The 16,727-nt window shown below is 31.9% G+C and overlaps 4 protein-coding genes across 6 annotated transcripts; 3 read left to right on the top strand and 1 right to left on the bottom strand.

The window, feature by feature from the left end:
* Window positions 1-2,040: 2,040 nt before the first annotated feature.
* On the bottom strand, window positions 2,041-2,927 carry LOC123921740 (cell wall / vacuolar inhibitor of fructosidase 1-like). The gene has a single exon (XM_045974395.1). The coding sequence runs from the start codon at window positions 2,821-2,823 to the stop codon at window positions 2,275-2,277; it is 549 nt and encodes a 182-aa protein (XP_045830351.1). The 5' UTR covers window positions 2,824-2,927; the 3' UTR covers window positions 2,041-2,274.
* A 2,375-nt stretch (window positions 2,928-5,302) lies between these two features.
* On the top strand, window positions 5,303-7,106 carry LOC123921164 (probable serine/threonine-protein kinase kinX). Its single transcript, XM_045973584.1, has 2 exons — window positions 5,303-5,796; window positions 6,443-7,106. Exons 1-2 carry the CDS (start codon window positions 5,458-5,460, stop codon window positions 6,851-6,853), a joined length of 750 nt encoding a protein of 249 aa, XP_045829540.1. The 5' UTR covers window positions 5,303-5,457; the 3' UTR covers window positions 6,854-7,106.
* Window positions 7,107-9,447: 2,341 nt separating this feature from the next.
* On the top strand, window positions 9,448-11,825 carry LOC123921163 (prostatic spermine-binding protein-like). Of its 2 annotated transcripts, none has more exons than XM_045973582.1 (2): window positions 9,448-10,087; window positions 11,226-11,825. In XM_045973582.1, the coding sequence occupies exons 1-2, from the start codon at window positions 9,731-9,733 to the stop codon at window positions 11,481-11,483; spliced, it is 615 nt and encodes a 204-aa protein (XP_045829538.1). In that variant the 5' UTR covers window positions 9,448-9,730; the 3' UTR covers window positions 11,484-11,825. The 2 variants fall into 2 exon arrangements, with proteins under 2 accessions (XP_045829538.1, XP_045829539.1); XM_045973583.1 differs by having other exon boundaries at window positions 9,488-10,078.
* A 1,547-nt stretch (window positions 11,826-13,372) lies between these two features.
* On the top strand, window positions 13,373-16,459 carry LOC123921162 (F-box/kelch-repeat protein At3g23880-like). Of its 2 annotated transcripts, none has more exons than XM_045973579.1 (2): window positions 13,373-14,630; window positions 15,423-16,459. In XM_045973579.1, the coding sequence occupies exons 1-2, from the start codon at window positions 13,549-13,551 to the stop codon at window positions 15,430-15,432; spliced, it is 1,092 nt and encodes a 363-aa protein (XP_045829535.1). In that variant the 5' UTR covers window positions 13,373-13,548; the 3' UTR covers window positions 15,433-16,459. The 2 variants fall into 2 exon arrangements, with proteins under 2 accessions (XP_045829535.1, XP_045829536.1); XM_045973580.1 differs by having other exon boundaries at window positions 13,373-14,661; window positions 15,423-16,436.
* Window positions 16,460-16,727: the final 268 nt, after the last annotated feature.

The following is a 16,727-nucleotide window of genomic DNA, read 5'->3' as shown; positions in this document are numbered from 1 at the left end:
AACTCATAAATCAATAACATTAAACCCCAATTCATATTCATCATTTTTAAATTCTCAATTAAACCTCAATTCTCATTAAACCCTAAAATTTCTAAAATCCACAATGTAAGACGATCAATTATATTGTCTATTTTGTTAATAACATAATTGCCATTTTAAAAAATAATATTAAAGCTTCTATATACATTCGAAAACTATTAATGCCTACTATACGTAGGGCCAAATCAACATATTGTTATAATGGCACATCCACTAACAGCAATTTTAATGCCTACCATGAAATTAAGGTTTTTAAGGGCAGTGTTACTTTATAATAATCTCAATTATAGTAGTAATCATTTAAAGTAATTAACTATGTAATATGTAATATTAAACAATAATTTCAGCCTAAACATTGCAACATATCACATTGGTGATTGACGCTAAACTTGGTAGGGAGGACCGCGGTTCGATCTTCCGCAACTGTGATCGGGAGGGAGTTTGAACCACTTGATGTCAGAACTGACCCCCAAACCAGATTAAACTGGCGGTGAAAAAAAAAGAAGGAGAAGCTAATCAAATACAAGTAGATTATTTATAAGTTCACTCAACCTTATCGTTTATGCCCCACATTTAGTAAAGAAGAATGAGACAAGCATTACCGAAAGTGGGATAAAAAGAAAGAAAAGATAGAGAAGAGATTAATATATCAAGACAACAAGCATACGGCTCATACCTATCTACAGTTGGCAATTCCTAATAATTGAGACAAAAATTATTTATGTGTGTGTTTAGAGACTTTGGATACAATGCAAGTAATCTGAAAAATGATGATTTTCTTCTTTGTAAACATGGATTTGGTATACATATTGATATTACATAGCTAATTACTTTAAATGATTACTACTATAATTGAGTTTTTAAGGAATAAAACAGTTTATACCAAAAGGTCTACAACTTTTACTACATCAATATAAATTCAATTTTATAAAATGAATTTTTAAGTACGAAAACTTCAGTAAATTATGTATCCATAAGCTAATTTCACTTTAATAAAAGACAGATTAATCCTTTTAAACATTGCATCTTAAGATCTATGAGACACCGTATTGTTATGCACGACTCTTTGAAATTTTTTTAAAATATTCACCGTCGCTACTTGCTAGTGCCAAAAAACCAAAAGTGTCAAATATACGAAAGGTATAAACGCATGTTGTTTGCATTTGGTGTGTGGTTTTGCCTCAAAACCTTTAAAACCAAAAACAAAAACTCGGACATGTATTATGTATCTGATTTTCTAAAAATAATTTTTGGGCAGTAAAAAAATTCTTATTTACGTATGTCAAATGCTAATGACATCATATTTAATTTTTTACATTTAACACATATACACATCTATGTGTCCATCTGAAGTTGAAAATACAATGGATGTCAAATCTGAAGTTATATTTTGTAACTTTTGATAATTATATGGTTAAAAATTAAAATGTTAGATTTAAATTTGATGCACACTTGTAGTTGGTCAATCAAGATTTGTTAGTTTAATTTAAGTTTAATTATATTCTGAATTATTATACAATAAAAATTAATTATGTATTTTTTAAACCATCATGTCGAGATTGAATGGTATTGATGTTCGAAGTTCGAACTATATGATTGTGCGAAATTGCTCACAGAAAAGATTACTTATTTAAAAAATAATTGAGGACAAGACAAATGAACTCAAATGTACTCTCTCTGTTCCAAAATATAAGAGCTATTTTGACAAAATGACACTATATATTTATTTTGCTTTGATAAAAATTATATGCTTGTTTGATTTGTTTTGATGAGTATTTTCAAAATATCAAGTTTTTATAATTTTTACTAATAGAGAATTAAATATATTAGTGATCAAAATTGTGCGTTGACATACGTGCATTAGTCAAATTAACTCTTATATTTTTGGACGGAAGAGTACTAATATTTTACGGAGGTACTGCAAGAACATTTCTAGTGAAATTATATTCTCAACTGACTTTTGAATAAATTTCATATATACACATCATAGAAAAACACAAATTTATTTATAAAGTCATTTTTATTAATTCCTTTTCAAATACTATAAATTTAACTACATGAGTTCCACTTAAAAGAAAAGAGATACAATACTTATATAGCTAAGATACTTAATTGATACCAAAGCTTAAAAGATATATAACCTCTCCCATTGGAGATACTATAGTTACAATATTAGATATAATTAGAAGACATTTGCATAATTAATAATACTATTAAGCATAATTAGTAGCTAGCTTAGAGTAATTGTCTAACCATAGCTGCTGTAACAGCTGAAACATCATGCATAGCATTGTTCTGTTTAGTAAGTGGTGATTTCCCATTAAACTCATTCTCACAATAAGTAGCTTCATTAGCAGCATCATTAGCACCATCTTCTGCAAATTTAGGGTCCCCTTTCTCCAAAGCTTCAATAGCTTGAGGTATATCAGCTACCAAAATTGCTCTGTATTTGTCACCACAAGAATTCAAGGCTTTCCTAGCTCCATTTCCCAACTTTTGTAGCTGATGGATCTTATTTAATCCATCATTTGCTTTCGCTTTCATCACTTTCACCATGATTTGAGCTAGCCCTGTTACATCAGAAACAGAGCTAGCGGAATTTGCCTTCAGAGATTGAAGGCAAATATTGTAATTTGGTGTTTTTTTGCAAGTGTTTTGTATAAGTGATAGTTTTTCATCTTTTGCTAGGAAAGTGGTTCTAGAGTGAGTTGTTGGTATTGAAATTATGAGAAAAATAGCTTGAAGGCATAAGCAAAGTGTTAGAGGCTTAAAATTTGTTGTCATTGTTGATTTTCAGAAAGGGAATGATTGATTGAATGAATGATTGTAGATAGAAGCAATGTGCTATGACATTTTATAGTGTAGGAAAAAGGTACTACTACTATTAGAGATTGATTATTGTACGCATTTTTCTACATATGTAATGTAATGGTTTTTCTAAATCAACTTTTTCTATATAAAATTAATATAGTATAACTTTAATTAAAAAATATACAACTACATATCATCTTTTTAGGATTAGGATCCCCTATTATATGCACGATCTTAGCCATATTGAAATATCTTGCTTTATATATGATTGTGTGTAAGAAATTACAAAGTTACTAACTTCGTAGGCAAATACTCTCTCCGTCTCAAAATATGAGCAAAAAGTGGTCAACTAAAGTGGATGTATTTTATAATTCTGTTTTGTATTTTATGCGTCTATTGAGAAAAATAAGTATAGTAACCAATGTTTCGGAAGAGTGGGTAACGTGACTCTCTTTTGAAATAAGAATTTTGGTTTGATTTTTAAAGTCATTTATTTAAGAGATAGTTCATTTTATTTTATTTTTTGTCAAATTGTTTAGTAGTTAGAATTAATTCCTTAAAGTGAATAAGTAAACTGTCTAGAGTTTGAATTTCGACCACAAGATGATGTGTCTATACCAATTGAAAAAAAAAATCAACTCTAATCCAAATAAATAATGTATGTTTTGTTCGCCGAGTTGGGTGTCTACTAGAGATCAAAGATTCTAATTATGGGTTATGGATGGTTAGAACAAAAACTATATATTTAATATCTTCATGTTTATTTTAACTTTCATTTCATCTCTAAATATTAGAGATTCCTCTAGTCCTTAATATAAGAAAAATTTTATCTTTTAGATTTATCGAAAGAGGGAGTATTAATTATGAGTATATTTGAAAGGAAAAAAAAACATATATGTGCGTTTTTTTTTTTTTTGTAGAGATGAAATGACAATAGCCATTAGAAACTCGCACATAATGGATGAGGCGATAAACTGAAATTCGAACTATGATCATAATGTCCGATTTAATAATTTTGATATTTTTACGAGTTGATCTATAATTTGTGAACTCATATATATATACTTTCTAATAATTTGAAATTAAACACATAGAATATTTGTGTGAAATGTGTACTGACTTTTATCATTTTTTTTAACAGCAAATATATTATTAATAATTATACTGACTTTTATCAATGATTCATTTTTAAGAGTACGTATCTCTTAAACATATTGTTTTCATCAAGAAGATTTGAACTTGAAATCTTATTTAAGATATTCGAGTTGGTAACTAGACTGATATTTGGCCTAAAAAAAAAAAAACTAGACAGATATTTATGAACAAAAAGTAATTTTAAAATATGCAGAGTTATAGTTACATTCACACTTGCATTTTTAATGGTAGGTAAACCTGTTTACTTCTTTTGAAATTATTATCATTATCATGGAAGCTTGCTTTCTCTACTTAAAGACCCACCTTTCTAAGAGGGTCATGAAATACCTATCTAGTTATTTTAAAATAATATAAGTTGTCAAAATCACATGAAATATTTCAATTTTATGTGTTTAAGTATGAAAATCGTGTTAAATTAGTGGTAAATTTTGATAAACTCATGACGTGAAATAATCAATTTTAAACAAGTTAATTCCTAAGAAAATCAGATAAAATTAATTTATAACATCATATTTACGATTTTATGAGTCAATTTTACCTGAGAAAAATAGTTAAAGTAAATATCAAGTTTGAGAACCTTAATAACAGGTGACAAAACAAAAAAAAAAACTCTATTTGAACATTAAAATACATATATTATATGATAATATCAAAATTTATAAAGTTTAAGACCAAAAATTATGAGATGAAACTAAAATTATAACAAATACGATACATGATGATGAAATAAATTAATTTTGCAAAGAATTATTTTCACGGGTAGGATAAAATAGAGGATTAAAAGTTTGATTAATTCAACAAAAAAGTGTGATTAACCCTAAAGTATATTTTTTTTTTAATTTTTTTTTGAAATTATGTTTATTTATTTTTATAAGCAAGAATTTTTTTTATAAGCAAGAAATTATGTTTATTTAAATTTAAAAGTTAAATAAATATCTAAATACTCCCTCTATCCCTTTTTATAAGAGTTATTTCGACTAAAATGTACTATTCATTTATCTTATTTTAACCGTATTTCTTTAATAATATATAGATATAAATATTACAGTAACATATAAAATCTTGTTTAATTTATTTTAATTAGCTATCAAAATTGTATATTGCTATACGTGATCAAACTAAGCCTTATATTTAGGGACTAGGAGTATTAATTACCTCACTCTCATCAAGTAACTTTATTTACTTTTCCCGCTACACCACCAAAAACATTTACTTTTCCCGCTAACCAGCGTTTTGCACGTGACTCACGTGACTATGAAAATACACTATTTCTCCGTTGAAAAACAAATTATTTCATATCAACCGTCCGATGCAATTCCATGTCATCAATCCGCGTGATATTTGTTTGGGTTAGCGAAGCGAAGAGACTGGGTAAACCTGGCAGTTTTCACTATTTTTCCCGAATTTTCAAAATCTTCAGAAAAAAATTGGTTCAGTTTTCGGATTTGAAAGATGAAAGTAACAGAGGAATTGAAGAAGAAGCAAGTGGAGGAAAACGAGATAATCGTTTTGAGTGAGAATGTTAAAGAAGATGACGGAGAAGACAGTGAAAATTATGAGTACGGTGAAGAAGAAATCGAATATGAAGAAGGTGTTGGAGGTGAAGTTGCACGTGTTGATTACGATGTTGATGACGATGATGATGATGATGACAGCGACTCTGATGATTATGTAGATGAAACTGACGACGACGATGACGATGATTTTGAAGACGACGATGACGACTATGATGATGAGGATGAGGATGATGAAGAAGAAGAAGAAGAAGAAGAAGAAGAAGAAGAGGAACAGGTAAATAACTTATTAATTGATTTTTCAAAACCCTAATTTCTCGAAGTTTTTATGCTATGTAAAATCTGATTTCTGCATTGATTATTTTCTTATCAGTTAATTTTTGCTGATTTTGAAAAGCTGTTCTAAATTAGGGTTTCTTTGCTAAAACATGTGATTAAACCGCCGATTTGGTCTCTGAGTTTGAAAGACAATTTCAAATAAGTCCTGAATTTTTGAATATCTCTAAGTTCATAACATTTTTATCGATTTGATCAATAACTTGATATGAATAAAATTTGACAGAGTGAGACTTTTTTTAAACCTATTTGAGAGTGCCCTACAAAGTCATAGACCTATTTTAGGTTAATTCAATTTTTATTTATCGATTTTTTTGTAATAATTTGTTCGTCTGTGATGTTATGTTTAGTTTCACCGTCATCAATTAAGACTAGTTGTTTGTGAATTGTGATGTTATGTCATTACACTTTGCAATGTCCTTTTCTTTTGATAGGATTTCTTTTTCAGAGTTATTAGCATCAATTCGGTTAGTAGTACCAAACATGCTAGGAGAGTTAGGACTTCAATTCACATGTTTTATTTGTGAGAGGTAAAAGTGATTTTCGAAATATAAAATTGATGTTGATATTAAGATGAATAACTGCAGCCACAACCTCGGCCAGAGCAGCAGGGCCAAGTGCCTCCAGTTTATGATCGGTTTATGTTGAGCTGTCTGAATTTTGTCCAAGATATCTGCAACACTCTGCAGATGCCGATTCCCTCTAATTTCGATCAGTCGTCCGACATGTGGGCTGCTGCTCAGCGTCATAGAGAGATGCATCCACCTCAGCTATACCAACAATTTGATGGGAATTGGGAGCGGTTTCAGCAGTTTCAGCAGGAACAACTGACAAAGTTTCAAGAAAGGCAGCTGCAAATGCGACAACTGTTTATTCAGCAATACCAAGTAGCTGTTGATCAGCATCAGCTTCCTCCTCAGCAACAGCATGATGAATTATCTGATAACATGTTTGATGCTGTTGTTTATGACCATCAGCACCGCCAGGATCAGGATTGATTTGGGTGGATCATCCTGAATTTTTTATCTTTATCTTATTTTTGTTTTTCTTATTTCCTTTTTCGTTTGAGTTTTAGGGTCTGTTTGGTTGGGGAGTGTTGGTTTCATATCTAGGAGAGGAGGAGAGCAAAATCTCTCCTATGACCATTTTTTGATTTGAAGGAGATGGAATGTGTGCTATTTAAATTTTCATTACATTGACAATACTACCCTCAATCTAGTGTTAAAATGCATCATTATCTTTTTAATTTTAGGTTATCTCTTTTTGTTATCTATACTTGTAATACTTTGTTTCTTTGTACTTCTTCCACTCATTCATTTTCAAATTCAATTGAATTGAGTTAGAAAATGCATCAAAATCATTCAAAAATCATTCAATTGAATGATTTTGATATTGTTGTTTCACCGAAAAGCAGGGAGCGTGTCTAGATTTGAGCAACTAGTAGCTAGAGTAATTGTCTGCTCATAGCTGATGTAACAGCTGATACATCATGCATAGCATTATTCTGTTTAGTAGGTGGTGATTTCCCATAGAACTCACCCTCACAATATGTAGCCTCATTAGCAGCATCATTTGCACCATCTTCTGCAAATTTTGGGTCCCCTTTCCCCAAAGCTTCAATTGCTCGAGGTATAACATTAACAGGTACCAAAATTGCTCTGTATTTCTCACCACAAAGCTCAAGGCTTTCTTAGCTCAATTTCCTGATATTTTTAGCTGATGGTTCTTATTTAACTCATCATTTGCTTTTGGTTTAATAAGAGATTGGAGACAGATATTGTAGTTTGGTGTTTTTTTTTTTTTTTTGCAAGCGTTTCATATAAGTGATAGTTTTTCATCATGTGCTAGGAAAGTGCTTTTGGAGTGAGTTGTTGGTATTGAAATTATGATGACAACAATAGCTTGAAGGCACAAGTCAAGTGTTGGATTTGCATCCTCTCAGGTGAAAAAAACTTGAGAGTTATGTTAATGATCTCATCATTAAAATATATTGGGGTCAACAACTTATAAAATTGTAAGGCCGTGTCCATTGCATTTTAATGGTGAGATCATTAACATAACCCTCTCAAGTTTTTTTCATGCATAAGAGTAGGAAAAATGTTATTAGAGATTGATTATAACCAGAAGCCATGTGCTAGGCCATTTTATAGTGTAGGAAAAATGCTTAGATTCTAGAAGTGTGATTAAACTTAAGATTTATTTACTAAATAAAAGATAAATAAATATCAAAATATTAAGGCAAATGCTAACTAGTGCCCTCGGGGCACTAGTTAAGGTAACCAAAGATAGTAAAATTATTTTGAAACTTGTGCAGTCAACATCTTAAAAGTATAAATTTTGGTATTTTCAATGCATGTTTTTTCTTTTCTTTCCTTTTTTAGTTCCTTAATAGTTTCCAGGAGCACTAGTTAGCAAATATGAATTATCTCAATTCAAATTTAAGATGCAAAGGTTGCAAATATGGTAAGTTGGGTTCAAAACAGTTGGATATGGAACAATGTTGGGACTGTCACACGATGCTACCACTGCAGTGGCAGTTGAAGCTGTTGTGTTAACCGTGTTAGTTTGTGATGTGCAGTCGGTTAGGGACAAAGTGGATAGGAGGAAACTTATATTTTTCTTCAAAATTGTTGAATTGAATTATGTCGAGGCCGTTGTTATGAACACGTTAAATTTATTTTGGTTAAATGATGTACCATAGGTTGAATTTTTTTATTGGAGGTTGTTACTATCGAAATTGCCAATGCGGACTGTTTTTGTTAGTCTATCATTACTAATCCTTATGAGATTAGTTGGGTTTTTTTGCTTTCGTGAGGTGGAAGATCTTAATCATGTACTCTTTGCTTGACATTTCATGAAACAAGAGTGGAGGAAAATATGTCGATGGATGCAAGTAGACTTGATCTTTTTTAAAGACATGTTGAATAATTTCTTTTCGGTAAGGACATCATGTATAAGAAGTATTTGGCTTGTGACAACGTGGTGCTTTTGGCGACTTCCTAACATCATGTTTTGAGAACATTTGACAAATTTAGGTTCTATTGTTGATCAATCTATGTACTTTTTTTAAAAAATAAAAAAACAGAACATATATTACTATGATTTTCAAATCATAAAGACGGAATACACATTGTACTATTTATATTTTTTTTACAGTAAATTTATAATTGTAGTTTAACTGTTATGTGAAAGAAAAAAAATTAATTTATATGTATCGTCGGTGTAAAGTTATTTTACACATGCATCCAATAATATACTGAAATATCATGTATGGTATTTAAAAATACATGATGTGTCACATTGATTAAATGATGTGACAACGCATCATCGGATGTATGTGTAAAAAATCTTTACACCGACAGTGCACAATAATTAAACTCGTAAAAAAAAAGTATAAAAAAAAATTCAAGCAAATTTATCTAAATATTTTTTGGTAAGGACAAATTTATCTAAATCTAAATATTAGTAAAAATTAGTGATAATTTTCATTAGAAAATAAATTTATTTACGGAATCAAATATTGGAATATTCGGAGAAGTGAGCGCAAAACCCTAATAATACCCTATTTAGAGTTGCACGTGACACACGTGACTACGAAACACACAAAGAGAGCGCCGCAACGCTTAACCACACTACTATCTCCTCTGAGATACAAAATCTTTCATATCAACCGTCCGATACATTTCCACGTCATCAATCCGCGTGAATTCGTATTTCAACGGTTCAGATCTTTGTTTCAGACCTACTGGCGTTAGCGAAGGAAAGAGGGTGTTTTCTCTATTCTTCTTCTCACTGCTCAATTTTTTTGTAACAAAAAAAAATCGAAACCTTCAGAAAAAAAATTCTTCAGTTTTTGGATTCGAAAGAGTTTCAAGATGATGAAGGTAACAGAGGAATTGAAGCAGCAAGTGGAAGAAAGCGAGGTTATCGTTTTGAGTGAGAATGACGAAGAAGATGACTCTGTTGTTGAAGTAGATGATGGAGAAGACAGCGAAGATGATGAAGAGGATGATAACGATGAACAAGACAATGAAGAGGAAGAGGATGACGATGATGAAGGTACTGGAGGTGGAGACGATGATGAGGAAGATGAAGAAGTTGGAGCTGGTGAAGGTGCACGTGGTGGTGATCCTGATGATGACGACGACGATGACGATGACGATGATGAAGATGACGACGATGACGACGACGATGATGAGGATGAGGAAGAGCACGAGGAAGAGGAGGAAGAGGTAAAGAATTTCTAACTTCTAAATAAAACCCTAATTTTATGATTTTTTTTTCCAGTTTTGATTTTTTATTTTTGTTAATTTTGCTTGATTATTTCAATTTTCCTTTGAATTTTATTGTTTATATTCGAATTTTGGAATTCTTGTCCGTGTTAGGGTTTCTTTTCGTTAATCAATTTTTTTCTAAGAATTTGTTGGTTTGTGATTACTTGCTTAGAAATTGCAGTTCCTCTGTTATTTTCTCACTTAAATCGAATCTAGTTGTTTGTGAATTTGTGATATTATGTTATTACTCTTTGCGATGTCGTTTTCTCTTGATGTGATTTCTTTTTCAGAATTATTACCATCAATTCAGTTAGTAGTACCAAACATGCTAGGAGAGTCAGAACTTTAATTAATTCATTAATTCGTGTTTTATTTTAGGTAAATATTTATAGTTTACAATTTTTGAGAGAGGAAAATTAAGTTTAGAAGTATATAATTGATTTTGATTATTATTTGATAAATTTGGTGTTTCAAGATATTTTGATTATTATTTGATGTTTCAAGATATTTCAACTTAAGTTAGGATTTGATGTTTCCATCTCCATGAAGAGAAAATTATACCTATTTTGTAATCAACCAAATGTTTTTTTTTAATGTTTAAATCACTTTTAACAGAGCAATTTTACAAAATCAACCCTCATTTTTTATGGAACTATATTCGTTTAAGTTTGATATGATGAATGATGTATTGTTGAATTATATAGTACACACTATTTGTTTTTCCTTTCATAATTCCTTCTTTTACATTTTGATCTACTTGGTGATTGGTTCTTATTGCCTCATAGATGCTAAAAGAGCATGTTTGGATCGATAGTGTGTTAAGCAGAATCACGGTGGTCCATCATGATTTTGTTAAACTCACTACGAATCCAACCTGGATAGAAAAATTAAATCCCTTTCACATGGAATTTGCAATATATAATAGACTTGATCCTTTATTTGTATATTTGGGATTACTTGTGAAAGTTAAGTTTATGCTTTAAGAATCATAAATGGACATGTTTATATAGCCAGGTCATACAATTTTTTGCTATCTGCATCAACTTTTATGTATGCCTTTTTGCATTTGACTTAGTCTCTCACAAATTGTTTCTAGGAGGATTTGGGGACAGAGTACCTTGTCCGTCCTCTAGGCGCTGCTGACGAGGAGGAAGCTTCTAGCGATTTTGAACCTGTGGAAAATGGTGTGGAAGAAGATGAAGTGGAAGAAGATGAGGTGGAGGAAGATGAAGGTAGCAGCGACGACGATGATGATGAGAAGACCGAGGTTCCACCAAAGAGAAAGAGGTCGGACAAAGACGGTTCAGATGACGATGATGGTGGAGAAGATGATGTTAGACCCTCTAAACGATAGAGTTGGTCGATTCTTTCTTGAGAACTAGTCAATTGTAGGTCGACAACATATCACCCTTTGTCCTTTAAAATACATTCCAGATAAGGGATACACTAGTTCATGAAAGTGTTGTTGCTATATTGTATTGTTATGGTGAAGTACTATTAGGTTTACTATATTTGTCAGGTAAGTTAAGTGCATAGTCAATAGTGGGATAAAATATGTTTGTAGGACAAATTTTCAGACTTGATTTTTATCTTCCACCCACTTCTTAGATCAGTAGATTTAGTTCATTACTATTTCTGGTACTATGAAATTGTTCGTATCTCTTTTGTTTTATACAAAAGTTTTTGTTGCGTAAAACTTGTTTACTTGTTTTTACATACTGTATGCTTTTAATCACACTTTATTATGGAGTTATTATTTGAAATATTTCAAAATTAAAATAATAAATGACATTATTTTTTCCTTTTTACCGATAGAGATTGTTTTCGTTTGTTTTACAAAATTACAATGGAGGTGAAGATCAAACCCCTCTGATTTGGATCCTCGGCTGCCGAAATGTCTGCAGCTATATCTGCTGCAACAGTCCTGTACGTTGGATTAATCCAATGATTGTAGGGAGGAGGATCCATGTATTTGATGAAACAGAGTAAAATCCCAACATTTCGACAGCATGACAACACAATGCATCAAATAGATTTGAAAAGATAACAAAACAATCAACAAATTGGAGGACAATTTTCCTAATCAAAAATAAAATTTGCTTAACTAAATCAAGTTTGCATAATTCTCAACAACACAAAATTCAGAATCCAAGTAGAAAATTATGGAAGAATCAACAGGAACAATTTAAAAATCAAAAGTTATTGTCGCTCTAGAATCGCCGCCGTTGCCGTCTCATTGTTGTATCAATTGCAGACTTCTAGCACGTGTTGCTGAAAGAGAGCCCTGCCTTCTCCGCCAAGGCTGCAAAGAAGTTTCTCCTCCGTCGTTCGATCACCGGAAATCACCTTCCAGTAATCCAGTCAATATTCCCACTTCACAATTGTGGCAATGTTGTATTTGGCAATCAGGTGCTTGTTGTCCTACACCATCTGTCATTGCCACCGCTTGTTAAAACAGAAACAGACGCAATCATCTATTTTTACATCTCTTCACTATTTACTTTTCATCTTAGATATCGATCGTTCGATTAATCTACTGGCTGAGATGGAAGCAGCAGACATTTCAGCAGCCGAGAATCCAAGTCGCAAACCCCTCTGGACTTTAGCGTACTATTCAAACTTTTCACTACTATGCCAAATTTAATGGTTTTTACCGATGGAGACTTAAGTACTCCGTACACTATTTTTTTCCTTTCCATCAAGACTTAAGGGTTGATATTATACCATAGACAAATTAAAAATATTGTATTTTTTTTGGTCAATCTATTGTATTATTTCTATAAAATGTTTATTTATTTTATATTCTTAAATTTGTTAAAATATTGTATCGTATCATTGGAATAATTGAAATTCTCTTCCAATAATAAGAAAAAAGAAAAATATAAAATTTCCTTATCTTTAAATTTATGTAATCAATATTTTTTTTTTTTTTTTTATAATTATAATCAACTTTTTAAAAGTATAAAAGATACTAATTTCAATATAAAAAAAATATTTTTTTTGTATTCTTAACTAATATTCATAATATTTTTGGCTTGGGATATAAGAGTGTGCTCCTTCTTAATGTCTCATATTCGACTCTCTCTAGTGTCAATTTGGGTGGACTTTTCATAATACTAACAATATATTCGGTCGCGGCCCTATCTAGCCGCTAATATTCTCATAACAATTATAAAATCTCGCGAAATCTTTCAAAATTTTCTATTTTATTTTTTTTCTTTCAAAAAGTCTTTTAAAATCACAATCCGTTACATCCCTAATGTTCATAACAAATGGTAGTTGGTACATGAAAACTAGCAACCTTTATTAATTTTTTATTCTTCCAATTTGGTTTTGGTTTACCTTTGTCGTAGTAACTTGTAAAAATAGGTTTTTGCAGCAGAGTGAAGAAGGTTGCGGTGGTAGAGAAAGGAACATCCATGGAGAAGAAAACGACACCGTATCTTCCATCTGAATTGATAACTGAAATCCTTCTCAGGTTGCCAGTGAAGTATCTAATACGTTTCAAAACCGTTTGTAAGTCATGGTTTACTCTAATCTCTAATCCCAATTTCGCAAATTCTAATTTTCAACTTGCCGCAACACAAACTCGTAGAGTTCTCTCAATTTCAGCTATACCTCGTCAAATTCGTTCCATAGATTTCCAAGCATTGCTTAACAATCATTCTGCTTCACCAAACCCTAATTTATCAATTCCCATACCTCATTTTTATCTTCAAATTAGAGGTTCATGTAGAGGCTTTATATTTTTGAACTGTGCTATATACAATTTGATTTGGAATCCATCCACTGGATTTTGCAAAAAGTTACCTTTGTCTGATGTTAATTACAATTTTGCAAATACTCGTTATTTATATGGTTTTGGGTATGATCAGTCAAAAGATGATTACTTGTTGGTTTCCTTGTCCTACAATGATAGTCGCGTAGGTGATCATTCGTCGCATTTGCAGATTTTCTCCATTAGAGATAATACATGGAAACAAATTGAGGATCCTCCGTCCCGTTATAAGAGTGACTATAATTTTTCCAAAGTAGGGTTGTTCTTCAATGGGGCTATTCATTGGTTTCTTTATCGTCGTTATTCATCGGTGAATGTTATCGTTGCCTTTGATTTAATGGAAAGGAAACTGTTAGAGATGCTTCTTCCGGATGCTTTTATACCTTATCTTGCGGACCTTGATTTGTGGGTATTTGGAGAATTTCTCAGTCTATGTGCTATCAGGAATGGTATAGTTGAAATATGGGTGATGAGAGAATACAAAGTGCATTCGTCTTGGACTAAGACTCTTGTTTTTCCTATTGGCGCCGTTCCTTATTTTTCCCCTATATACTCTACAAAAAATGGTGATATTATTGGAACAATTGGTGGTACTGGATTGGTGAAGTATAATGGTCAAGGACGGTTGTTAGGGCATTGCTCCTACTGCGAAGATCCACGTGGATCCCAAGTGATCATGTATACTGAGTCTCTACTCTCGCTCCCTGACGACAATAAGCAAGTGTAAGTAGACGACACAAACAAGAAGAATGAGGTTTTGAAATATTCTCCTTCATCATTTTCTTGATATTTATAACTGGATTGTATTATGTGCTCTTGGTTGGCTGCATTTTTAGAGGAATATGTGTATTTGTAATGTGTGTTTATGTGTAACTGGATTGAATATTAAATGTCTGTTGATGTCATTGCTTGAAATTGCTTGATCTGGTAAATTAATTTGTTGAGTTTATCTGTATTATTGAAGGATAAAGAAGGTTTTGTTTCAAACTAGGAGAAACAAATTAATGCCATTCACTTTTGGATGAATTCCCACCTTTTGGATGAATAAGAATTGATTTTCTTTTTTTCTCCAATGCTGAAGACAAATAATAATATTCTCTAATTCCCTCATCATCTTCATCAAGATTCACACCTATTGTTTTTGCAATATCATACTGCAATTTTACGATGCTAGCTTGAATTATGGAAAACAGTGATTGAAAACACATCCTTAAAAATTTCTTTCCTTCTTACTTCATTTTCCACTTGAGTTGCAAGTAAAGTTTTTCCCACTCCTCCCATTCCATATATGCCAATGACAAAGACTTTGTCATCGTCTAGAAATTTAATTTGTCATCGTCTAGAAATTTAATTTTTTCATCCCTTTATTATTCTATTAATTCGTAACTTGTTACATCCTTTTCTTTTGTCACTTTCTCTGACTCTATACCCTGATGAATGTGCTGTGCACTCACCTGAGCTCATCCACTACACATTCAGAATAATCTATAACAATCTTGCATACTAACAATTCAGGATACAATGAACAACCCTGAAGCATCGTCATCAAATGACTCAACAATTTGGAAGGCAGTTTGGAAGATAAATGCTCCTCACGTGTGAAGAATTTTCTCTGGAGACTGGCCCGTGATATCCTACCAACCAGATGCAGATTGAGTAAAAAAGGTTTGAATTTAGATACAATTGGTCCTCTTTGTTTTGAAGCTGAAGAAAATAAGGAACATGTTTTTTTGCGATGCAAATTGGCCCAACTAACTTGGTTCAGTTCAAACCTTGGCCTCCATGTGCCTCCTCATCTTTCTTTAAATGATTGGATGGCTGATTGGTTATTGAAAAAAGACCATCTAGCTTCTCAATTATTTGGTGGAAAATATGGCAGGGTAGGGACCCTTTGATTTTCCAAAAAAAATCCTTTCAATCCACTGCAAATAGCCTCTAGTGCTGCCGATTATACTGAGGAATTTAATTGTGCTAATCGAACTGTCGATGTGGTGGTGAATCCAGCCAGTACTATTGTTGAAACCTGGAGCCCTCCCCCTAATGGTATGTTAAAATTGAATGTTGATGCCGGCTGCTATAATGATGGTTATTTTAGTTTTGGTATGGTTATTAGAGATAATAGAGGGATTGTTCAGTTTGCAGCAACTAAGCGTGAAAGAAGGAAAGTGTCCCCTACCTTAGCAGAGGCAATGGCTCTCCGTTGGTGTCTCCAATGGCTTTTATCTTCAGACAAAGATGGACAGTTCATAGTGGAAACAGATGCTGAAGTAGTAGTGAAATGTTTGCAAGGCTTTACACGTTTGTCTGAGATTGAGAACATATAATCCTTGACTGTAATGATATCTTGTCAAGTCTTAACAATTGTAATGTTGTTTTTATTAGGAGAAGCAAAAATATTGTTGCTCACAATTTGGTAGGATTTGCAAAACAATGTGGTTCTAGCTCTTGGGTGGGTTATGTCCCAGAGCCTGTAGCCTCTTATGTAATAATTTCTGATTTGCTTTCTATTAATTTAATTCAATGCATGTTTGACTGCAAAAAAAAAAAAAAAATCAATTCAGGATACTAACAATTTTCTCGCACCACCATTAACCGATCAATTTATTTATATAAAAACAATTATGCGTTGTTAATCTTTTGAGTTCACAATTATGACTTTTCTAATTGTTTGACATATCTGGTGGAAAGGTTCACAATAAATATGGTGGTAAAAGACAAGTGTCACTGTGTTATTGGCTAGCTACGTCACATCAGCTCTCTGTTAAAAAAAAATTAATAGTAGGGATCAAATTTGATGACGGAAAAAATTGTAGGATTTTT

This window comes from Trifolium pratense, linkage group LG4 (assembly GCF_020283565.1).
Source record: "Trifolium pratense cultivar HEN17-A07 linkage group LG4, ARS_RC_1.1, whole genome shotgun sequence".
Lineage (NCBI taxonomy): Eukaryota > Viridiplantae > Streptophyta > Magnoliopsida > Fabales > Fabaceae > Trifolium > Trifolium pratense.
This window is presented reverse-complemented; position numbering and strand designations above follow the sequence as displayed.